This window comes from Phacochoerus africanus, chromosome 9 (assembly GCF_016906955.1).
Source record: "Phacochoerus africanus isolate WHEZ1 chromosome 9, ROS_Pafr_v1, whole genome shotgun sequence".
NCBI lineage: Eukaryota > Metazoa > Chordata > Mammalia > Artiodactyla > Suidae > Phacochoerus > Phacochoerus africanus.
This window is the reverse complement of record NC_062552.1, coordinates 114,512,098-114,537,985: the sequence shown is the minus strand read 5'-3', so window position 1 is coordinate 114,537,985 and position 25,888 is coordinate 114,512,098. Positions and strand designations below refer to the sequence as shown.

Genomic DNA, 25,888 nt, shown 5'->3' with positions numbered 1-25,888 from the left:
TTTCTCAAACCCCCTGTGTCCACAGTGGTAGCCTGGAGCTGGCTGCTGTAAGGCTCACGAGAGTCTATTTTCTCTCCTCCTGCCTTCAGTGACTTCATGTTTATAGCTTGAAATTAGCCATATGGGGAATATTTACATCACAGAAATAGGCAAATGCTATAAGAGTTTTGTTTTTTAAGCTGATTACTAAACACTTACCAGCACATCTCCATCTATGGGTCAAATAAAATGCGTTGCCTTTGGCCCAAGTTGCAAATTCTAACTTAAATATCAAACTAGAAGTAGTGTTAAAACAACCATGAATAGGTTGTGTGTGTGTGTGTGTGTGTGTATTCCAAACCTGCATTTGCAACAAAGAATACATGTGGCACTTGACCGCAGGGGAAGCTGGGGGCTGAGAGTCAGAGAACTTCATTATTAGCTGAGAACACAGGGTAAAGACACAGGAAGGCAGCTCTGAACTGAGCCTATGACCCTATAAAAAGCACACTCTATAAATATGACATTTCTAATGCTCACTTCTTCCCCACTGCTGAGGGAGTGTGATATTTTATGCTCTGACAATGACCCTCAAGACACTGCAACATCCTGAAATGTCTTCTGAATCATCAGGAAAGATGAGATTATGCACAGCGATTGAGCAATAAGAGCATTTCAAGTCAATTTTCAAATAACTACAAGTGGATTAAAGCTCTTTGCCAGCCGCACAAGAAGCAGCAATAACAACAGTTACAATTTCCCTTTTTCTCTTCATTCAAAATCAGCCTAACCCCAGTCTGGTTCTCAATTCCTGTTTTCTGGGACATGGAGCTTTTGGTAGCCTGGGGGAGCCTAAGGGCCCCATCTCAGAATTTTTATTTTTAAGTGAATGAAATAAAATGCATAGGATTACAAAAGCAACCATAGTAACACAAAGTTATTAAACCATGGAACAAATTGTGATACAGTATACATGCATCTTTATTACGTCACAAAATGACAAGAACGTGATGAACGAGGCCTAATAACGACCATAACTTTGAAGTATGATGATCATGGTAGCATCTGCCACACTGGAAAATGAGAGGACCATTTTCTTCTGGTGACACCACTACAGGTGCTGCCCATTCTACCTCTGAGTTGTTCCTACACTCTTTACTGAAGGAAAGGCTACAGATTGCTTGGCTAGAGGTGAGCAAACACAAAGATGGAATTATTTTCCCATCCAAATGTACAGACTCCCTGAATTCTATCCACGGACCATGTTGTCAGGTTGGGGCACACAGTAGGGACTCAATGAATTCTAATTAAACCAAACTGAATTTTATGTTTGATGTGAGATCAGCACTGAGTGTGGTTCTAATATAAGAAGTGAGACAAGACTATTCAAACTCAGTGTATGGAAGTTACCAGGTTAGGGGTCGAACTGGAGCTACAGCTGCTGGCCTATGCTACAGCCACAGCAACATGGGATCCGAGCTGCCTCTGCAACCTATACCACAGCTCATGGCAATGCCAGATCCCTAATCCACTGAAAGAAGCCAGGGATCGAACCTGCGTCATGGATACTAGTCAAATTTGTTTTTGCTGTGCCATGACAGGAACTCCCTCTATTCATAAATTACATGATCACATAATCTTGTATATAGAAAATCCTAAGGAACCGTCTAAAAAAACTATTAAAACTGTCATATAGTGCAGCAAGATCACCGGATACAAACTCAATATATAAAAATCAATTGTATTCTGAACACGCAATAAATGAGTCAAAATAAAGAAAACAATTTCATTTACAATAAAACTAAGGAGTTCCGTCATGGCTCAGTGGTTAACAAATCCGACTAGGAACCATGAGGTTGCAGGTTCGATCCCTGGCCTTGCTCTGTGGGTTAAGGATCCAGTATTGCCATGAGCTGTGGTGTAGGTCTCAGACGCCGCTCGGATCCAGTGTTGCTGTGGCTCTGTTGTAGGCTGGCAGCTACAGCTCTGATTAGACCCCTAGCCTGGGAACCTCCACATGCCGCAGGAATGGCCCAAGAAATGGCAAAAAGACCAAAACCCCCCCCCCCCCCAAAAAAAAAAACAAACAAAAAAACACAATAAAACTAAAAAGAATACTAAGGAATAAATTTAACAAAATTGCAAAACTCTTTCTTTGAAAACTACAAAACATTGTTGAACAAAAATAAAGGATCCAAATAAATGAAAAGGCATCCCATGTTCATGGATTAGAACACTTAACATTTTTAAGATCACCACATTCCCTAAGTTGATCTACAGATTCAACACATGATTTCTTTGCAGAAACTGACAAGCTTACCTTAAAATTCACATGGAAGTTCAAGGGACCCATAATAGCCAAAACAGTCTTGAAAAAGAAGAACAATGTTGGAGGATTCACACTTCCTGGTTTCACAATTTACTACAAAGCTACAGTAATCGAGGGAGTGCAGTACTAGTATAAGCATAGATATATAGATTAATGGAATAGGATTGAGAGTTCAGAAATCAACCCTTACATTTATGGTCAACTGATTTTTGATAAGGGTATCAAGACTATTCAATGGGAAAAGAGTAGTCTTTTCCTCGAATGGTGCTAGAGCTGAATACTTCATGGAAAAGAACCAAGCCAGACCCATGTCTCATTGCCATACACAAAAACTGGCTCAAAATGGATGAACAGCCTAAATTTAGAGCAAAGCTATAAAACTCTCAGAAGATACAAATCTTTGTGGCCTTGGATTACATAATGGTTTCTTAGATATGACAATGAAAGCATAAGAAATTTACAACAAATACAGATAAATTAGACTTCATTAAAATTAAAAGTGTTTGTGCTTTAAAGGACACCCTGAAGAAAGTGAAATGACAACCCACAAAAGGGGAGAAAATATTTGCAAATTACCTATCTGATAGGGATCTTGAATATATAAAGAACACTTACAGCTCAATAATAAAAAGACAACCCAATTTAAAAATGGGCAAGGGATTTGAGCAGATACTTCTTTCAAGAAAGTATACAAATGACCAAAAAACACATGAAAATATGCTCAACATCATTTGTCATCAGAGAAATGCAAATCAAAATCACAGAAAGCTACTACCTCACATCTACAGTATGGATATACTCAAAGAGACAGGTTTTAAAAGTCTTGGCAACGATGTGAAGAAACTAGAATCTTCATACACTGTTGGTGGGAATGTAAAATGGTACAGCACATGGAAAAAGAATCTAGCAATTCTTTCAAAGATTAAGAAGAGAGTTTCTATATGACCTAGCAATTCCAAACCTACACTGTACACTCAAGATAAACAAAAGCATATGTCCATACAAAAACTGGAACACTGAGTCATCATTTTACAGTGTTATTCATAAGAGCTAAAAAGTGAAAACAACCCAAACGTCCATAGTAAAACGGAGTGAAGTACTGGTATGTATTATAATACTGATAACTTGAAAACATTGTGCTAAGTGAAAGAAGCCAGGCATAAAAGGTCACATATTCCATCTATATGAAATTTCCAGAATTAGCCAACCTACAGAAAGAAAAAGTAGATCAGGTTGTTTAGGGCTAGAGCGGGAGGGGATGGGGGCTGCTTACTGAAGGGTTTGGGGTTTCTTTGGGGATGATGAAATGTTCTAAGATTGACTGTGGTGATGGTTGCAAAACTGTGAATACACTAAAAACCATTGAATTGTACACTTTAAATATGTGAACCTTATGGTATATGAATTATAGCTCAATAAAACTATCAGCAGAAAAAGAAAAAAAGAACCACCAGTAAGTATAAAAAAGCAATAGTTACCTCTAGGGAGTAGGATGGGAAGTAAAGGGAGGCTGATTTTTCAGTTTAAAAGCTTTGGAATGATTTGGAAATCTGTTTGAATGTACATATTATTATTTAAGATTTTTTTTTTTTGGTCTTTTTGCCATTTCTTGGGCTGCTTCTGCAGCATACGGAGGTTCCAGGCTAGGGGTCTAATGAGAGCTGTAGCCACCGGCCTACACCAGAGCCACAGCAATGCTGGATCCGAGCCACGTCTGCAACCTACACCACAGCTCACGGCAACGCCGGATCCTTAACCGGCTGAGCAAGGCCAGGAATCAAACCTGCAACCTCATGGTTCCTAGTCGGATTCGTTAATCACTGCACCACGATGGGAATTCCCTATTTAAGAAATTTTTTAAATGGAAAAAAAAAATTAAGAAAAGAACAAAGCCACCGTACAGTTAATTAACTTAAAGGTGAGGTGAGGGGTATGAGTAGGGCATGAAAAGGGGCAAGCACTCCAAACCCTATGCTTCAAAATTTTGCCTTTGGTCCAGAACTCCTCGACTGATGGAAATCCTCCTATATTTTTGCTTTCTGGAAGCTGGAACCTGCTTGCTCACCTCTGGGGTCCAAGCACCCAGCATGGTGCCCTTTAAGGTGCCCACATTCCACAAGCCTTGCGGAAAGAAGCCTTGTTGAAGCTCTAACAGAAGCTCTCCCTTGCAGATTCACTGTCCTGCTGTTTCTTTTAGGGCGGTTGTTCTCAAGTGAGGTTCATTTTGCTGTCCCCTCTCCTGGGGGTAGGGAAGGGGCACTGGGCCAGGTCTGGAGACAGTTGTGGTTGTCACAACGAGGGGCCCTACTGGCAGAAGCCAGGGACACTGCTAAACATCCTACAGCATACAGGACAACCCCACAACAAGGATCATCTGCCCCCCCCCCCTTTCTTTTTATCATCTGGCCCCTTTTAATGTGATTTTTTGTCCCCCATAGACAGCAAAGTGCCTGAGACCCTCCCACTCCAGCCACAGACAACGAGTGACTGGTATGAGCATCTAAAAGCCCAGTTCCTTTGCCTCAAGGTGGGATAAATTTTATATGCTCCAGAGCTCTACAAAATAACCCCTTGCTTGGCTTCTTCCCTCTTCCCAGCCTCACATCCCTCACTCTCCTCCGAGTCTCTTCTGGGAGCGCTTCCTTGATAAATCACTCCCACCCAAACCCTTAGCCCAGAGCGTGCTTCTTAGAGAAAATGATCTAAGACACCTCCTTGAAAGGGATAGGACATATCCTTCCTCTCCCTTTACTACTGCTACTACTACCACTATTATTACTACTACTACTACTTATGGTGTGGATGTGATGGCCAGAGCTCCAGCAACCATACTGAGCCCTGAGGAGCAGGGCAACACCTGAGGGATAGTAGAACCAATAAGGCCTGATTCCCTGTTGACAGCACACTAGGCCTGAACTGTCTACCAGCAGGGCAGACCTCTTTTCTGGAAGAGAGTAAAACCTTGTGTGCTTTCTCCACTGATCTTTGGGTCTTATAACTTGAAGCTAAACAAAATTCCTAATGGATATACCTCCTTACTTACCAGCTGTGTGTACTTGGGAAAGTTACTAACACTGTCTGAGCCTTACTTCCCCAACTCAAAGGATGGTTGAAAGAAGAAGCAGGTCACCAGCTCTTCCCAAACAGCCCTCAGACTCCCTATCCTCCAGGAATTTTGCCTTAATTATCTGAAGAAGGAGGAATGGTTGTTGTTTTGAGTTATCAACTCCCAGAATTCAGTCTTCAGCCAACATTCCATGAAATGGAACACCAGTATATTCCTATGAGGTCAAAGTATGCCTTCCCTACATTTCTTTTTACAGATATTGGTCCTGAATCACAGGTTTCTAAAGAGACAAAACTAAGTCTAAAAATACCACAAGTATAGGTAAAGAGTATATACAGCATGCCTCCACATCAAATATTAAAAATATAACATCTGGGGCAGAAAATATCAACAGTCAGAATTATCATTTTATTTTATTTTTTGCTTTTTAGGGCCGTCCCTGCGGCATATGGAGGTTCCCAGGCTAGGGGTTGAATTGGAGCTGTAGCCACTGGCTTATACCACAGCCACAGCAACAGGTTCGACCTGCGTCTGTGACCTATACCATAGCTCATGGCAACATTGGATGCTTAACCCACTGAGGAGGGATTGAACCTACGTCCTCATGGATGCTAGTCAGATTTGTTTCTGCAGAGCCACGATGGGAACTCCCAGAATTAATTCTAAAAAAAGGCCTTAGAAAAAATGCTAACTGTAACATAAATTGAGTTTGCAAATTTTAAGCCTCAAAGGAAGGTCTCATGATTCTGCTGGGAATGGGAGTGGCTTATGGAAAATAACAGGGAAACTAAGAAGGGAGGAACCCCACAAATAAGCAAGAATGAATAAAAATCTACTGTAAGAGAGAAAATAGAGATAAAAACTACAAACCACCAAAAAACCATAGGCAACAAAAGCAGAACAAAAAACAAGTGGAACTACATCAAACTAAAAAGGATTTGTATCGCAAAGGAAAGCATTAACATAATGAAAAGATAACCTACTAAATGGGAGAAAATATTTGCAAATCATATATCTAATACGTAAATAGCCCAAATATGTAGAGAACTCAGATAACTCAATAGCAAACCCCCAATAATCCAATTAAAAGTGGATAGAAGATCTGAACAGACAGTTTTCCAAAGAAGACATACAGGAGGCCAACTAATCATCAGGGAAATGCAAATCACGCCCGCAGTGAGCTGTCACCTCACACCTGTTAGAATGGCTATCATCAAAAAGACAAGTGATAACTAGTGCTGGCGAGGATGGGGGAGAGAAGGAAACCCTTGTGCACTGTTGGTGGGAATGTGAATTGGTGTAGCCGCTATGGAAAGCAGTATGGAGGCTCCTTGAAAAATTAAGCATGGAATACACCATGTAATGCAGCAATTCCACTTCTGGTTTTTTCTCCAGAGGAAATGAAAACACCAAGTTGAAAGGACATCTGCATTCCTACGTTCACTGCAGCCTTACGTACAATAGCCAAGACACAGAAACAACCCAAGTGCCCATCAATGCATGAATGGATTAAGAAGTCATGGGATACACAATGAGATATTACTCTTTTATAAAAAAGAAGGAAATCCTTCCAGGGTGATCATGGGGATGGATCTTGAGGGTGTTATGCTAAGTGAAATAAGTCAGACAGTGAAAAACAAATGCTATATGATATCATACATAGGTGGAATCTTTAAAACCCCCACTGAATTCATAAATACAGGGAAGAGACTGGTGATTGCCAAAGGCAGGGGGTAGGGGTGGGCTAAATGGGTGAAGGGGGGCAAAAGGTACAAACTTCCAATTATAAAATAAATGAGTCCTGCAGATGAAAAAAAAAGATACGTAAATCAAGAATAATAGGAGTTCCCGTCATGGCTCAAAGGAAATGAATCTGACTAGCATCCATGAGGATGCAGGTTTGATCCCTGACCTCGCTCAATGGGTTAAGGATCCGGGTTGCCATGAGCTGTGGTGTGGCTCGCAGACATGGCTCGGATCTGGTATGGCTGTGGCTGTGGTGTAGGCCAGCAGCTACACAGCTCCAGTTCGACCCCTAGCCCAGGAACCTCCATATGCCATAGGTGTGGCCCTAAAAACACAAAAAAAACCAAACAACAAAAAAAGAATAGTAAAGAGGAACTGCTAGTATTTAGACCAGTGCTTGAGAGACAGTAGGTCCTTAATAAATAATCCTCTGAAAACATCATTAAAGTCAGCAGACAGCTATGAGAAAATGGAGACAAGAATTAGTGAGATGGAAATTAAATGACAAATCAAATCCAAATATGGAATTAAGCAAACAGATAAAAACAAAGTAAAAGTAGCTTGTAGACTTAAAAAAAAAAAAAAAAGGACTATTCAACTAAAGAATAATAAAGGCACCAAGATAAACAAAAAAGCAGGGATTGCTTAAACAAACATTAAGAAAGCACTTGAAGAAAAATCCCAAGGATTGAAAAAAACCTTAATCATGACAGTAACTGTTCATAGGCAAACTACCAAAATAATCTCAGAAGCCTCCCAGACAATATTTTTTCAGAGGATATAGCATTAGTTTCTTACACGATTCTGTAGGAATGTCACACGACCTTGTCCTCTTCTGCCTCAATACAGAATACAATACTTGTGTTCATGTTTGGGATCAGCTTCCATGCTTATGGCGGGTAGGGCAATCTGACAGCTTTCTGGCCAGTGAACTGCGAATGGAAGCTTCAGCTTCCACGAAAGTTCTCCTCTGGGGACTAACTCAGCTGGCGCAGTTTTTGCCTTTTCTCTTCCCTCTTTCTTCCTGCCTTGGTGGCAGTCACGACGCCTAGAAAGGCAAGAGCTATTTTGTGAGCACAAGGGAGGCAGCCACCATCTAAGCCTGCCAGAGCAGAAAGGCAGACAGCGCTGGGACCCCGGTGGCCTTGAGGGACTATTATACCAGCGCTGAACTGTAGGCCTCTGAATGTCTTACTATGTGAGAAAAGTAAACTTCTATGTGGTGAGCCATTGCTACTGGAGTTTTCTGCTATAACCGCCAATGCAACCTGTAGCAAATCCTCTATCTGTCCTCTTCCTCTCCCTTCTAATTTCTGAGACAAAGAAACAGTACTACAGGCAACAGAAAGGCGGGATCCAACCTCGAGACTGAAGGGCTAATAAAAGTGGTTGCAAGAGCGTTCCCGTCGTGGCTCAATGGTTAACAAATCCTACTAGTGAACCATGAGGACACGGGTTCAATCCCTGGCCCACTCAGTGGGTTAAGGATCCGGTCTTGCCATGAGCTGTGTGTAGGTCACAGATGGGGCTCGGATCTTGAGTTTCTGGGGCTGTGTGGCACAGGCCAGCTGCTGTAGCTCTGATTTGACCCTTAGCTTGGGAACCTCCATAAGCAGCAGGTGCAGCCCTAAAGAGACAAAAGACATAAATAAATAAATTAATTAAAATAAAAATTACTAAAAATGACGACTAGAGAGATAATCAAAAAACCAGCAAGTCTTTGCTAATATAATGAGGAATTTAATCATACCTAAGTTTAAAAATAGATGTCAGCATATAAAGCATTAAGAGGTAAACAAAAGTATTATTACTAAAATTAAAAAGTTGCACAAGTGATGAAATCAATAATGCTGAATTTATATGCCCCCCAAACACACAAATGTTATTTTGGGTGTGTTTACTAGGCTTAGAGGATGGTTAGGTATTATGCTCCCTCCTATTTCAAAATTCTGTAACATAAGAAAAAACCCAGCTGAAATACATAGAGATACCAGGATATAAAGAAACGTAAAAAAGAGAATTCTGGAAAATGCGCCCTCTCAAATCATTATGTGATAATTTTAGAAATAAATCAAAGCATAATTATATAGCCAACCATACAAAACCATTTAAAAAACAATCTTTTTGAGTAACATTGAGACGAGTTAGAACTAAACAGAAAATAGTTATCTCAACCACAGAGAAGACTTAATTTATGAAAAACCATTTAAAAAAATTGCCAGTTAAAACGAGCATATTTGGGGATTCCTGTTTTGGCTCAGTAGTTAACGAACCCAACTAGTATCCATGAGGAGCCGGGTTCGATCCCTGACCTTGCTCAGTGGTTTAAAGATCTGGCGTTGCCATGAGCTGTGGTGTAGGCCGGCAACTACAGCTCCGATTAGACCCCTAGCCTGGGAACCTCCATATACTGTGGGTGTGGTCCTAAATAGATGAAAAAGACACAAAAATAAGAATCTTTTCTACATTCTAAAAAATTTAATAGTCAATAAATCTTAAATAAATATTAAGTAACTAGGATTAATATTGTGGATACACATAAATACATACATAACAGAGATAAGAACTTGAGGGATCCCCTTGGTCCTCAAGACAGCCCTTAAGATACCACAAAGAGGGGTTCCCACTATGGCACAACAGGATTGGCAGCATCTCTGCAGTGCCAGGATGCAGGTTCAATCCCTGGCCCAACACAGTGGGTTAAAGGATCCAGTGTTGCCATAGCTGCAGCCGAGATCACCACTGAGGCTCAGATCTGATCCCTGGCCTGGGAACGCCATATACTGCAAGGTGGCAAAGAAAAAAGAAAAAAAAAGATACCACGAGGAAACCCAGGATCCTTGGAGTATAATTTGAAAACCACTTGCCCAGTTGGTCTCTAAGATCAAAGCCATGGTGGTCTTCATCAGATGCTTAAATCAAGGCAAGAAGTAAGACACAGAGAGCTTTGGTGCCAATATTCCAAGAACTCACGAGCAGAGTCAGGAACTGACTTCTGGGATCAAATGTGTCCAAACTGGGAGTGGCTCAGGGGTAACGAACCAGACCAGGAACCATGAGGCTGCCCTTGCTCAGTGGTAATGAACCCTACTAGTAACCATGAAGACTAGTAACCATCCCTGCCCTTTTTCAGTGGATTAAGGATCTGGCATTGATGTGAGCTGCGGTGTAGGTCGCAGATGCAGCTTGGATTCCAAGTTGCTGTGGCTGTGGTCTAGGCCGGCAGCTGCAGCTCTGATTGGACCCCTAGCCTGGAACTTCCATATGCCGTGGGTGTGACCCTAAAAAAAAAACAACAGTCCAAACTGGAGAGTAAAATTCAGGGGGCAAGCACATTTCAGGTACATTAGTTGTCATGGTGATGGAAGGAGGGCTGCAACTTTGAGAGTGCCGTCAAATATTCTAATGGGAGGTACAGGCTTTGCTTACATGGACTTCTTCGAGGTTGGCAGAACACTATCCAAATCTTTTACCATGTGGAATTCTGCTAACCAGACCATCTCTGTCTTCCTCTATTACCCTAAGTCTCCTAAGAACTCTCACCATCGGAGAAAAAGGGTCCTGATCTCTTTACCTGGCAGTTCTTCCCAAAAGGACCCCAAAGGAAGAAATGGCAAAAAAGCAGTGGTTCAAAGTGAATGCTTTGAAGGGAAGCTCTACGCACTTCCACTGGGTCCTACGCTGCCTGGAAGCTCTCTGAGCCTTAGGATCCTGATCTGTAATGTGAGAATATTCATAGTGTTTCCTTTGTGGGGTTGTTACAAGAATGAAATATATGTAAAGATGTGTACTGGGTTTAATGCATGGTAAGCGCTTAATACATTTCAAAATTGTTATTAAACACAAGAGTAAAAAAAAAATCACAAATAACCCCCAAATCCAACAATTTAAGGATGGTTGAATAAACTATTCTACAGTAATATGAAGCCATGAGGTTCTTGAGAAAATGTACAGGAAACCATGTAAAAGGAAAGGGAAGGAAATCAGAATAGTTGGTACCATGGCTTAGAGCACCTATGCGTCAGCTTGAAATCGGAAGAATTAAGAGAACATAAGAGATGAGTGGGTGCACAATGAGACAGCGATTGTGCCAGGCTCACCTCTGTGGTGATGAAGTGTCCTGCACAAACAGGTCCTTACGTGAACTGCAAAAATCAAGATGCTGCTACTGATCAAGAAGCGTTAAGACCTCGTTGTTCTCAACTCCAAAAGGGAGAGCAGCCTGGAGCACCCAGAGCATCAAAGCTTTAACTGGGAGACCCATGTGCTGAGTCAAGCTGTCATCAGACCTGAATGGCCAGGACAATGTTGTTGTACAGCAAGAATCTGAAAGCCTGTGGTGGGGCTGCTCTTTCCAGGACACTGGCCCCACTTCTCCCTATTGCCCCACATTCCCATGTCACACTCGTGTGCATTCCCAGTCTGACCCCTGGGTTCACTGACCCCTGGGTCTCGCTTCTAAAGAGAAGTGGTCAGGAGCAGAGATGCTGGGGGTTGATCAGAGAAGAGGAACAATCAATCCTGAACACCTCGTGAGGCTTCTACCATGGCTCTCGGGCTGAAGGAAGATGTAGTGGGTCTGCTAAGGGTGCAGCATTTTGGAAAGGTGGGAAAATGCCCAGCAATTCCGATAAACTGAAGAGAAGGAAGCTGAGGCTGGCGGGTGAAGAGAGAGCAGGGTAACGATGGAGAAGTTGCCTGGTGACGTGTGTGTCCTCGCTGTCCTCAGCAGGACGATGTAGGTCTGGGTCCAAACACAGTAATGTCTCCCCCCAGGCTGAGAGTGTTCCCACTTCTAATGTCACTAATGTACTGGTGCCCATAACCATCCCCTGCCCTTCTCTCTTTCCTCTTCAAGGGAAAGCATTGATGTTTGTAGGGTCAGTCCCAGGGAGATCCTTTACTATGGAGACTGGGCTGAGTAGGGGGAATCTAAAAGAAGATGGAGAGGCTAAGTCAATTGTGACAACAGAGAGATGGGGGAGAGGGGACCAAGAGGGACAGAAAGACCAAAAGCGCTTCTGGTTCAGGAGGACTTGGGGAGGGCTTTAGGGATAAGAGGCCCTTGAACTCCTTTGAAATGAGAGACTGGGAGAGGAGGAGAGAAGAAGCTTTCCTTTGTGTTATAAATTAGAGACTCTAAGATGCTTTAGAGATAGACAAGCACATATTGAATTTGTTTTTTCATTACTTTAGGCTAATAGATCCAGCTTTTTTGAATGGAGAACGCTATGCACTAAGAACCCCAAGGAACCCAAGAATTATTTGGGTTACATTCATACTGAATCCATCTCTCCTTTGTAGAGAAAGGTATCGGGGGAAGAGAGCACAGGATGGAATTTAGGATAAAAGAAGAGGCAATCACTATGTTTCATCACCTAAATGAGAATTTCAAGTGAAACAAGCTGAGATTAACATGTATGTGTCTGAGACTGCTGGGCAGCGGAGAGTAAGAGCTATCTATGGCCTGCAACATGTCTAATTTCAAGTACTGACATTTCTTAAGTAGGAAGCAAATAACTGAACAAATCCAGGGTTCTCGGAATGGATAGTCTGAGAGCTTCCCCATGAATATTTGGTAGACAGATCCCAAGAGAGATGGCCAGTCACCGTGCCTCGAGTGAGTGCGTGGAAATTCCTATGAGCCCCTTTTCCTGCTGCATGTTCCCCATGCCCAGCACTGCTCCTTGGCTACTGTCTTAAAATGCACCTATCCCTGCTCACATGAACAATGGGTTAAAGTGCTTTAACAACTACTGCTAGGACTGGAAGTATAGTGTAGTTGAAAACATACTGAACAAAAACTGACATCCTGGCTACTATCAAAAAGGCAAGAAATAACAAGTGTTGGCAAGGATATGGAGAAAAGGGAACCCTCACACACTCTTGGTGGGAATGGTACTGGTGCAGCCGCCATGAAGAACAGTATGCAGATCCCTCAAAAAAAGTTAAGACTAGATCTACCAAATGATCCAGCTATCCCACTTGTGGGTATTTATCCCAAGAATATGAAAACACGAATTCAAACATATATATGCATCCCTATGTTCATCACAGCCCTACTTACAAAAGCCAAGATACAGGAGTTCCCACTGTGCCACAGCAGTAATGGACCTGGTGATGCCTCAGCTGTGGCACAGGTCACAGCTGCAGCTTGGATTCCATGTGCCATGGGTGCAGCCAAAAAAGAAAAAAAAAATCAACAGCCAAGATACAGAAACAACCTAACTGCCCATCAGTGGATGAATGGGATAAAGAAAATGGATGAAAAGAGATGAATGAATAAAAAATAAAGAATATATACATACACACACATTTATATATACATATACGCACAATGGAATACTCCTCAGCCATAGAAAGGGTAAATCCTACCATCTGTGACAACACGGATGGACCTGGAGGGTATTATGTTAAGTGAGATGAATCAGAAGGAGAGAGAAAAACACAGGATGATTTCACTCACATGTGGAATATAAAAAATAAACGAAAAATAAATGAACAAGCTAAATCAAACAAAAACAAACACATTAATACAGAGAACAGAGTAGTTGTTATCAGAAGGGAAGGGTCCATTGGGGACAAAACAGGTAAAGGGGATCAACTATATGGTGACAGATAGACACTATGTTTCTGGTGGTGAGCACACTGGAGTCTATATAGAAGCAGAAATTGATTGATTAATTGTCTTTTTGTCTTTTCAGGGCCACACCCACAGTATATGGAGGTTTCCAGGCTAGGGGTCTAATTGGAGCCCTAGCTGCTGGCCTGTGCCACAGCCACGGCAATGCCAGATCTGAGATCTACACCACAGCTCACGGCAATGCCGGATCCTTAACCAACTGAGCAAGGCCAGTGATTGAACCTGCAACCTCATGGATGCTTGTTGGGTTTATTAACTGCTGAGTCACGACGGGAACTCTGAGCAATTTAATCTTGTACAAATGAAACCTATACAATGTTATAAACCAATACCACCTCAATTTAGGAAAAAAAACCACAATAAGCACTCTTACAGATGGGAAAAGATTTTCTAAGCCCAAAAACAATGGAAGAAATCAGAAGGAAAGACTGATATATGAAACTGCACAGATATTAAAAATATTTCTATATCTAAGTAAATGCTGAACAGAAAACAATATTGGGTGGAAAGTGAGGTATAAACATGATACATGACTAAAATCCTTCAAAATATAAAGCACGAACATATGATAACACAACCTCTCCCTGCTCCCAAAAGAAAAGCTGGGGAAGGATTATCTAGTTGATTCAGAGATGAACAGTATTTTTAATAAATATTTTAATTGACTTTAATATAAATCATAATGAGATTCATTTTTACCTAATTACAACAACATGCCCAGTTATAATGGTTAGATGGAAAACACTCGTATACAAAATATATTTTGGTGATTTGAAGATGCATTTTTTCCCAACATTTTAATATCTCTGAAATCAGGATAACCTCTCAATTGCTACCAGGTCAAAATTCAACTGGCAGCATTATTTTCTTTCTTAGTGGTATATAAAATAAGGATGCATATTAAATTCAATAAAATCTTCAGCACTGCAGGTTCAACATAACATGCTATTCCAAAACAGTGGTTCTTGTTGGATGGTAGAATTTTGGGTGGTTTTTTGTTTCTTCATTATGCTTTCCCACATATTTCCAGTTTTCTAAAATGAATACGTATTTCTTTTATCAAGACAAAAAAAGCAATATCTGGTTGTAGCCTTGACTTTGTGGCTTTATAGCTGTAGAGTCATATGGTATTTATGCTCTCTCTACTTTAGTTTTCTTCTCTGCAAAATGGAATGAACTCAGCTTCTCTGTCTACGTCTTGGGTTTGTGTGCAAATGCTTTGTAAAGCATAAAGTGCCAATTCAATGTGTAATTTAAATCTCGATACACGTATGACATCCACTAACGTGTGACATTAATGAATATATTTGTGGGATTTTTTATTCTTTTTTTTGGCCACGCCTAAGGCATAAGGAAATCCTTGGGCCAGGGATCCAACACGAGCCACCGCTGTGACAATGCCAGATCCTTAACCCACTAGCCACTAGGGAGCTCCTGTTTTTATTCTTTCGGAATGCCTATTCATCATTTTTGATGTTAGGTTCTAGCTTTAGATTATGAGATGGTGATTCTCAAAATTTTATATTTTGAATCTAATATAATTTGGTTTCAATAGCCCTTTCCTCAGCTTTTTTCCCATAGAGGAAAAAACCGATTCTGGAAACAATGACCAGTTCAGCATCCCATAGATATGCACACTGGCCAGGCCAAATCATGCACCTGTCTGCCCTGCTCCTGAACCCCAGGGGAGCCTTGCAGAATACTGCTACACAAGTGCTCATCACCAACCACAGCCAGGACCCCAAAAGGGCACCAGGATAATTATGTTTCGTTACAATGAGTAAAATGTGTTGCTGAAAATCTGGTACCTACTTTGAGTGGTACACCACCAACGTGAGGCAGGGCATCTTTCCCTCTGAGCTTCTCAGACCCACATGAGCCAGCATGACTTTCTCAGCCTGAGCCTAACACATCTGGAGAGTGTTGTTCTCGATTAACTGGCTCTCCGCTTCCTTAACTACCAGCTGGTGAGGAGGTCCACCGAGGCCACAGACGGGCACATCTCACCTCCTCTCCATTTGGGCCCAGCTGCTGGCTGCCTATGTCATAAAGGCTCAAGGAGGGCTTGCCCTCATCAGTAACACTACAGACAACAACCTTCTGGACTCCAGAGAGCTCAAACTTTAACGTGGCTACGACTCACCTGGGTTTTTGTTTGTTTGGTTGGTTTTTTTTAAGGGCTGCACCAGCATATAGAGGTTCCCAGGCTAGGGGTCGAATCGGAGCTGCAGCTGCCGGCCTACACTATAGCCATAGCGATGCCAGATATGAGCCGTGTCACGACCTACACCACGGTTCATGGCAACACCAGATCCTTAACCCACTAAGCGGGGCCAGGGATCGAACCCACATCCTCATGAATACTAGTCGGGTTCATTACCAGTGAACCACAACAGGAACTCCTCCCCTGGGGGTTTATTAAAGAACAGATCCTAATGCAGCGGGTCTGGGGCTGGCCTGAGACTCTGCATTTCTAACAAGGTCCCAGGTGGTGCTGATTCTGCTGATTCGTGGACCACTCTTTGACGAGCGAGAATCCTCGGGGGTGGTCTTAATGTTCAACCCTAGCTAGTCCCATCACACGTGCCTCAAGTGTGCTCCCTGTTCTGCCAACATCAGAACCATCTGGGGCTCAGAAGGCACCAGGAGCCATGACAGGGGAACCCAGACACCCGCATGTCAACAAGCACCACACTCCCCTCGGGTGAGTTCTCACGGACAGCAAAGCTTGGGAACGGTCTGTAGCGCATCACGCATGTTCTGACTGGACCACACCACCGAGAGCTGGATGCTGCCCTGCATGGCCTTGGACTCTGGCCAAGGGGCCTTCACTGAACTGCACCTTGCACTCCGGGATGCCAGGCCATGCAGAAGCACACGCTTCTCTGTCACATTCATGGCTGAGATGCGGTGGAGAAGCTCACTCTCCTCATTGTCTCGTCCTTTTCGTGACAATCTATAGGAGAAACTTTTATTCACATCTGAAAAAGCTGGTGTCTTCGAAGCAGCCAGCCTGAATAAGGGGAACCATTTAACGGCTATCTTTGCTTCTTTCTTTTTGACAACTGGAAAACTCCAAGCCACATCTGGGGCTTATTTTTGGCAATCACGTAGGTCCTTTTGACATAAATCTCTGTGTATTAACAATTTCTGGCTGAACTGCCCTATCCTACTCAAGTGTTCTCACCTCCCCAATATTTTAAACCATCGGGGTCCCTTTCTAGTGCACTGTACACATGTGGGATAGGCATCTGTGCTGTTCACTGAGATCAAGCAAGTCTCCTCCACTTCTGGACTCATGGGAGGAGTGTGGTTCTCTACATCCTTGAAGGTGGGTGTGGCCACGTGACTTGATTTGGTCAATGAAACTGTGTGGAGTTCCCACTGTGGCACAATGCAATCAGCGGCGCCTCTGCAACAGCAGGACTCAGGCATAGTGAGTAAAAGGATCTGGCATTGCTGCCGCAGGTGCAATAGGTTGCACCTGTGGCTCAGATCTGATCCCTGGCCCAGGAATTCCACATGCCTCAGGGACAGCCAAAAAAGGAAAAAAAGAAAAAAAAGAAAAAGGAACGTACGTGTGTGTGTGTGTGTGTGTGTGTGTGTGTGTGTGTAGGTGACTTGCTGTCACCTCCGGGTGGTAGCTGTTTAACTGTTGGTGCTCCACTCTTCAGCCCTTTCTGTTCCTTCTGGGGCAGTCGTGGAAGTACAGGCTGATCAAGAACAGCCAGAAGATAAAAGAAGCCTGAAACACTGGGCTAACCCAAGAAACACCTGTCCTGGGGAGGCACCGGGCCTGCCATGGGCTTTGGGGTAAGAAGTAATGCACATGATCAATATGCACATGATAGCAAATCCTTTGTGAACAGAAGCTGAGTTATAATATGCAGGCAAACACAGAAACAAACAACAAACGCCTATTTGAGAGGAAAGATGTTTACAGAAGGTCACTTACAAGATACACCGTCAATCTACTTCTCTGAGTCCTTCAAATTCATTCTTGCTTCAAGCCTACTCACCAGCCTCTTACAGCACCAGCATCCCTGAGCTCTGTCTTAATATTCTGCTCTTTCTACACTGCGGTAAAATATACACAATTGTTGTCATTTTAACCATTCATAAGCGTACAAGTCAATAGCATTAAGTAAATTTACATTATTGTAGAACTGTCACCACTGTCTACACCCAAAACTTAAAAAAAAATCATTCCTCTACAAAAATGCCATTAAATAACCCTTCCCTTTGTGCGTGTGTATATGTTTTCAGGGCCACAACCGTGGCATATGGAGGTTCCTGGGCTAGGGGTCAAATCGGAGCTGTAGCCACTGGCCTACACCACAGCCACAGCAACGCCAGATCTGAGCCGCGTCTTCGACCTACACCACAGCTCATGGCAAGGCCGGATCCTTAACCCACTGAGCGAGGTCAGGGATCAAACCTGGCGTCCTCATGGATGTTAGTCAGATTTGTTTCTGCTGAGCTGCGACGGGAATTCCCTTCTTCCCTCAGCCCCTAGTAGCTTCTACTACTTCCCATCCCTATGAAATCTGCCTATTCTAGGTACTTCATATAAGTGGAACTGTATTTGTCTGGCTTGTTTCATTAAGCATGTTTTCAAGGTCCATCCACGTTGTAGCATACATCACAATTTCATTCCTTTTTTATGGCTGAATAGTATTCCCTTGTATGCATCCACATTTTGTTTATCCATTCATTCATGTGTTGATAGACATTTGTGTTGTTTCTACCTTTAGGCCCCTGTAAACAATCTGCTGTGAACACTAGTGCACAAATGCACACCTCTTTTTATCGCATTCTGCTTTATTCTGCTTTACCAATACTGTGTTTTTTTTTTTTTTTTTACAAATTGAAGGTTTCTGGCAACCCTGTGACAAGTCAGTCTATCAGCACCATTTTTCCAATTTGCCCCCTTCATGTTTCTCTGTCACATTTTGGTAACTGTTGCACTATTTCAAACTTTTTCCTTATTGTCGTATTATGATGATCCATGAGCAATGATCTTTGATCTTACGACCACAACTCGCTGAAGGCTCAGATGATGATTCACGTTTTTTAGCTATAAAGCATTTTTAAATTAAGGCATATACGTTTTTTAGATATAATGCTATTGCACCCTTAAAAGACTACAGCGTGGGGTAAACATAACTTTTATATGCACTAGGGAAACAAAACATTTGTGTGACTTGCTTTATTGTGCTATTTGCTTTATGGCAGTGGTCTGGAACTGGACTCACAACATTTCTGAGGTGTTCCTCTAGCTGCCTGAGTCTCTGCTTTCCATTCCTTTGGCTATATTCCCTACGCGTGGCGTTTCAGGGTCACATGTAGTTCTATGTCTAAACTTTTGAGAAACTGCCCAATTGTGTTTCACTCTGTCTGACTTTTAAATCAAAGGTCTCAATGAGACAAGAGGTGCATGAAATCCACAACTGCATTTTCCAGGAAAATGCTGTTTTGAGCATCATCCACTGTGCTATGCAATATTTCCTATATAATTCCAGTATGGGTCATGACTCTGCGCTGGAGCCAGATTTGAAGCTTGGATAGTCACTGCTGATGTTCAGTCCACACCCCTTGGGGTCTTCTTAACCATTTCTGGGCACACTGGCCTCACTTCAAATGGCCAGTGTCTATATCTTATCAGAAGACTACTCTTGGGCTGTCCATGAAAAATCGGGCCGGAAGTTCCCGGGAATTATATTTTTGCGCTTCCCCTACCCCCCAAGCTGCTTTTAACCAATTTCTGACAGGCATGGGTGTATAAATACCCCAGATCCCTTGTCTATGGTGAGTCCGGGTCATGAGTTTTGCATGGTTCCCAAGCTTCCACTCGGGATGAAGGATCAGTTGCCCACTATGGTTTCTGCCTAATAGGATCCCCTATATTGACTGACTTCTCTTACTTGTATCACTTCCTCCTTCACCTCCCTGAACCCCTTGCATCTGCCAGTAAACTGCTTGCACTCAAATTCTTGGCTTCGGGTCTGCTTCGGAGGGAACCCAAGCTAAGACAAAGCTGATCTCTAGCAAGTTCCTAGATCCAGTTGCTTTCCATATTCCTGTTCTTCTTTTCCCTGGTTCTAATGTTTTATTTACATTTTGTGATTTTTTTTATGTAAGTTTTTTTTGTCTCTCTTTTTTTTTTTTTTTGCTATTTCTTGGGCCGCTCCCGCGGCATATGGAGGTTCCCAGGCTAGGGGTCCAATCAGAGCTGTAGCCACCAGCCTACGCCAGAGCCACAGCAACGCGGGATCCGAGCCACGTCTGCGACCCACACCACAGCTCACGGCAACGCTGGATCGTCAACCCACTGAGCAAGGGCAGGGACCGAACCCGCCACCTCATGGTTCCTAGTCGGATCCGTTAACCACTGCACCACCACGGGAACTCCTATGTATGTTTTCTTATTGTCTGTTACCTCGACATCTTTGCAGAATAAAGCATAGTGCAAATAATTTTTAGAAGTAAAACACCATCATGTAATATTATGATAAAATATAAGATGTAAACAAACAGTTTATAGAATAGGATCCAAATTTAGAAAAATAGGAGTTTCCATCATGGCTCAGCGGAAATTGAATCTGACTAGTATCCATGAGGACGCAGGTTCAATCGCTGGCCTCACTCAGTGGATTAAGGATCTAGCATTGGCATAGGTCGAAGGTCAGGCTCAGATCCCAAATTGCTGTGGCTGTGGTGTAGGCCAGCAGCTGCTGGGCCTATTTGATCCCTAGTCTGGGAACCTCCATATGCTGCAGCCCTAAAAAGACAAAAAAAAATTTTAGAAAAATACATATGTACGTATGTGCGGCATAGGGAAAAAAGAATAGAAGGAAATGTACCAACAAAGACCTACACAGGGAAATATACTCAGTATTTTATAATAACCTATAAGGGAAAAGAATCTGAAAAAAAAGTATGTATAACTGAATCACTTTGCTAGACACCTGAAAACCAAGACATCACTGTAAATTAACTATGCTGCAATAAAAAGAAAAATGCAACAAAATGTCAACAATGGTTAACTTCAGGTGATGGTATTACAGATGGCTTAACTTTTTCTCTTCTTTATTTTACAAAGAACACGAAGCTTCATTTCTCACCTAGAAAATAGGGATCACACCTACCATATGAATCGTGTTGACTGAAATTAAGTGATCAATTTATGCAATTAGCTGCATCACATATTCACATAATAATCACAGTACCCCCAATAAAGGGTTGCAAGTGCCACCACTACATCAGCAATTAATGAAACAACTTAAGGAAATGTGAGAAACGAGATAAAAAAATAAGCCCATGCAAAAAGAAGCCCATGTGCTTTGTACTTTTTAAAGAACATTCACTCATATGAGCTCCATATCCCTCATAAGAACCTGCAAGAACAGCAGAAGTGGGAAGGAGACAGGATCAATATTTACTCTACAGCTGTGATGTGCCATATACCAAGGTGGGCACTTGCAGATTACACATCTCAGAAGAGAAGGACGGGGCTCAGAACGTTAAGAAACTGGCCCAGGTTATATGCAGGGTCAGTAGCTCCAATTCCAGACTCTCAGTCCAGGTTTCCTTCCATCCCGATGATGACTAGGCTGCATTATTCCATCTGTGCCCCCGGATGCCTGTGAGCTCACATGCCCAGCCATTCATGACATCTGCAGTTCCTCGGGCACTGACGTTCAGCAGTCTATACACACACTCTGCTCCTTCCTACCTCCATGTCCATGGGAAGTACAAAGAGGTGGCTTTGGTGGCAGTGGGGAGGACTTAGTTCCCCCATCTCCCACCGAAGTCACTCCGAAATGAATAATCTAAATCAAAACCCTTACTAGCTATGCAAACATAGCAGATTCAAGGGAAGTTCGACAGCAACTCTTCTCAATCAGTTCGTTCACCCCAAGTCCTCCTTTCACAGGAGGCACTGTCTTGGGAGGACGTTAAGTGACTGCGCTAAGAGAGTCCAGCGGAGAATGTGGGCTGGGGAAGAAAACCATGGAAGGGGGTATGACTCCATCTCCACCCCCAGCAGGGACCCAATATTCTGGTCGTCATGGGGAACGCTATGAGTTTTTCTTACCAGATACCCAGTTACCGAGGTGTCATAGTGGCCAGCAGATGGGCAGGGCCACGTGGGATGAGATGTGGTGGGGGTAGCAAGCTGGGTGGTTTAGCACAAAGCACTTCAGATACAGTCCGTGCGTCCATAATCATGCCAATGCCCGCGTCCTTGCCTCCTCCTCACCAGCTGAAGCCACCGCTTCTACACTACCCCTGGGAAGTCTTTGACTAATCAGGCCCGAGGCTGATCTCTGTTATACTCTGTTGCTCCTTCTCCTGGCAGAAGGTCTACCTAAGACGACCTTGTGTGGGAGCTTCAAGGAAGTTTGCCTTGTCACCCGCCTCACTGACAAGCTCTCCTGGCAGCACAGGGGCCACTGTTGCAGAGCACCTGCACAGCACCCCCCAGCCTGGCTGCGACTCTGGCTCCAGCTCTCTGCTTTCTTTCTCTGAATTTCTGCAGCATCTTCTCCAACCCCCTTATCATCTTGATTACACCGAAAGGGTGAACAATCTTTGGAGTCGGCGCAAAGACTCCCAACCTTTTTCCTTCTGCTGTGAATGAAGGCATGACTGACAGTAGCCATGCCCCATTCTTGCTCAAAAACTCTCAATGGCTCCCAACTGCCTCTAGATAATTTCTAGCTCCTTAGTCTGTCGGTAAAGGTCCCCCCATCCATCCCATTAGCCAGATGACTTCTCTAGCTTTCCTCACACTACTCCATTCAGATCAGGGAGCTCAATGAGCCCTGAAATCCATCCATCCCCACCCCCCCCCACCCCCCACCCCCCACCCCCCAGGGTTAAGCACTCTTCATCTCCAGACCCCAATCAGACCAACACTAACTGGTTCAGCCCACAGGTCTCCTCTTCCTGGTAGCAAAGTTTTCATCCTTGTTACAGCTTTTGCCTCCTCACTTCCAATCTCATGTTCATCTGATTTTCTCATAGTTTGAAGTCTTTAAAAAATCTGTATCTCCTCTTCAGACCAGTGCCTTACGCCTGGTTTCCGTCTCAATTAAAGCTTTCTCCCTGATGTTCCTTGAACTCAAACTGTCTCCTTAACTAGATGGAAAATCTCCCAGAGCAGAGTGTCTCCAATTTAAGGATCATTCACAGCCCCTGGGGATTTTGTTAATGGTCAGATTGAGCCGCCAACCCAGGTGGTCTGGGGAGGGGCTGAGACTCTGCATTTATAACAAGCTCCCAAGTGATGCTAATATAGCTGGTCCTTGGACCTCACTTAGCAAAGCAAGGAGGCCATCACACCTGTTGATCAGGCAACAGCTCACATGTATGCCGCCTGGCTGAGCGTGGATGTGGGGGAATGCAGGGTTGGGAAGCGCGGTTCTGCCCTTCGAAACGCCCAGCTAGGAAAACGCTAACGAGTCCGGCCGCCCCTCCATCCTCCCCCGGAGGCCACTTACCTATGGTGGACACGACGGTGCCCACGAAGTAGAAGGCGCCGGTGAAGTCCCAACGCTGTCGAACGTTGTCCACGCGGATGCCGGCCTCGGTGGCTTCCTCGTAGTGGCGAAGGAAGCCGCGCAGCTCGTCGCGGCTCAGGTTGTGGCGGCGGCTGAAGTTGGCCAGGCGCTCCTCCCAGCGCTGCTTGGCCTGGCGTTCGTGCGCCAGCTCCAGCGCCGAGAAGACGGCGGCGCCACCCAGCAGGTAGAGCACGATGAGCGCGGCGAGCAGCAGGAAGCGCGCGTTGTCCTCGTTCAGGTGGCCCAGGCCGCAGCTGCAACCGCAACTCCGGCCGGCCATGGCCGGACCCCCGGGGGCAGCCCCGTGCCGGGCGGCCGTGGCCTCGGGCTGACGGTCGCCCAGGCCCCCTCCCCGGGTGGCGGGGGCTCGGCCGGCGCTCAGCCCGCCTCTGGCCGCCCGACGGCCGGCTCGTCCATGACCGCTGGGCGCTTCTCCAGGCCACGCGGCTCCCGAGGCCGCCGCGTTGACCGCTCCCGCAGCGCCAGCTCCCCACGTCCGCTTTGACTCCTGGTTTCAAATCCGCTTTTTCGCCGCCGTCCCCGCCCCCTAGGAATTCTAAATGCTGAAAGGCTGAGGGACCCGGCGAAGACTCCGCTTCTGCTTGGCACGAGGAGGCGGCCCCTGTTTCCCGCTGCGGCAGTGCCCGGCTCAGAATGGGGAGGGGGCGTGGCGCATCTTCAGAGCAAACTCCGGCGGACTTGACCTTTCCCCGCTACCAAGGTGTGGGGCCCTCGGAGGCTGAGGGGTAAGCGGACAGCCACGGTCTCTGTCTCCTTGACCATTGCTTTTCAAGCCGCCGACGGCTAGGACGCCGGGTCTCAGTCGGCTGGTGTTGGAGGCCCCTCTCTAGATGGATCCGCAGTGCCGTGTCCCAGTCTCGGCGTCGCGCGGAGCCTCAGGACTCCTGGGTCCCCGTCCTGGCTGCCGGAGCCGGTCCCCGGTGGGCGCACGGACAGAAGGATGGTGCCGAGCGCCTTTCACCGGTTCCGACCTCCCGCCCGGCCCCCACGCTGCGCCGCATCCGGCAGGCTGATGCACTGGAGGAGGAGACCAGAAAAGGAGATTGGAATGAGGGGCCTCTCCCCCGGGTAGCCTCCCTGGCCTTGCCCGGACCAGCACCCCTTGGCCTCAGAGTCTGGGCGAGGGCGTCTTCCGCCCCCACGTGTCGCCTCTGCTGACTCGAAGCGCCAGCTGCTAGCCAGCCCTAGTTCCCGAGAGGCCAAGGACCGGGGGCCGGAGGAGGTAGCGGCCGGGAGATCATGACCCCGGGGGGGTCCATCTCTCGCACCCAGGCTTGGCTGCCTCAGTGGTCTCCAGAGATCTTGCGCCGGCAGGGTTCAGCGCAGGGTGCTTTCCCCCACCCCATGCAGACCAGCCACCGGCTCCCTAGCAAACTGCCGGGGGCGCCTGCAAGAGACCGAGCCTTTCAGGGGGCGCTGGTGCTGCGCTCGGGTCTCACCTCCCGAGGAGTGCCCCCTCGGCGCCGCTCTGTCAGGACTGCGCTCCGGGTCCCCTCCTCGCAGCAGTTCTCCCCTGCAGAGCGAGGCGGGGAGCAGAGGTCCTCGCCGGGCTCCGCCTCGCCTGGCCCGCGCGCTCCGGCACTGCAACAGGTGGCGCCGAGGCGCTGGCAGCGGCGGTGGCGACTCCACCCCGCCTCCCGCCTCCCGCCTCCCCGCCGCGCGGGGCGGCTCCCAGCATTAGTCTCCGCCTACTGATGCCGGCTCTCGGCTGGGCCACCGGGGGCTGCGGCGCTCCTATCTCAGCGCTGGACCGGCAGATTCCGGGAGTGGGTGCTGAAGTGGAGGGTCAGGTGCTTAGCGGGCCTGTGTGGGCCCCTCCAGGGCCAGAAGAGGGCGCTCTGTCCCCTTCAGACACGTTTCTACCCCACCTGCGCACCCGGCCACACACTGCCCCTCCGGAATTCCAGCCCCTGGCATGTGGGAGTGAATATGAATGCAGGAAGAATAGATGCGGGGGCATCTTGGAACTAAGTAGAATTCCCTCCCCCCTTCCCGAGAGAGAAATCCCAGCCTCAGAGCCCACCCACCTAATACTCCCCAGGAGCAGAGAATAAAGAAACACACACTTCCGGATTCCAATACATCTGCCATCAGAAGCCTTGTTGCTGCTAGTATTCCTCTCCCACTCCTCTCCCGTTATCCACCCCCGAAATGCCCCTCTTTTATCTAGCCTATCGAGGGCAAGAGCTTTAGAGGGTTGCGCTTACAGGAGGAGCTTGTGTATACACTCAAGGTGAGCCCTGCAATTACTCCACCTCATTTTACCATGAAAAATTTCAAGCATAAAGTTGAAAGAATTTTACAGTGAATACCCATATACTCAACATTTTACTATACCTGTTTTATTACATATCTATTCATCCCTCTTTCTATCCCTCAACCCATCTTGTTTGGGTGCATTTCAAAGTAAGTTGCAGGAGTTCCCCTTGTGGCTCAGCAGAAACGGATCTGACTAGCATCCATGAGGATGCAGGTTCGATCCCTGGCCTCGCTCATTGGTTAAGGATCTGGCGTTGCCGTGAGCTGTGGTGTAGGTT

General features: G+C 45.4%; 1 protein-coding gene across 1 annotated transcript in view; it reads right to left on the bottom strand.

The window, feature by feature from the left end:
- Positions 1-24,954, bottom strand: part of KCNK13 (potassium two pore domain channel subfamily K member 13) — a 113,159-nt gene extending 88,205 nt beyond the window's left edge. The window contains exons 1-2 of the mRNA XM_047796823.1: positions 24,791-24,954; positions 23,271-24,368 (exon numbers count right to left, since the gene is read on the bottom strand). Coding sequence (XP_047652779.1) covers positions 23,271-23,610 — 340 coding nt within the window. The 5' untranslated portion in view covers positions 23,611-24,368; positions 24,791-24,954. The remainder of the gene's footprint in view (positions 1-23,270; positions 24,369-24,790) is intronic.
- Between the last annotated feature and the right edge of the window lie 934 nt (positions 24,955-25,888).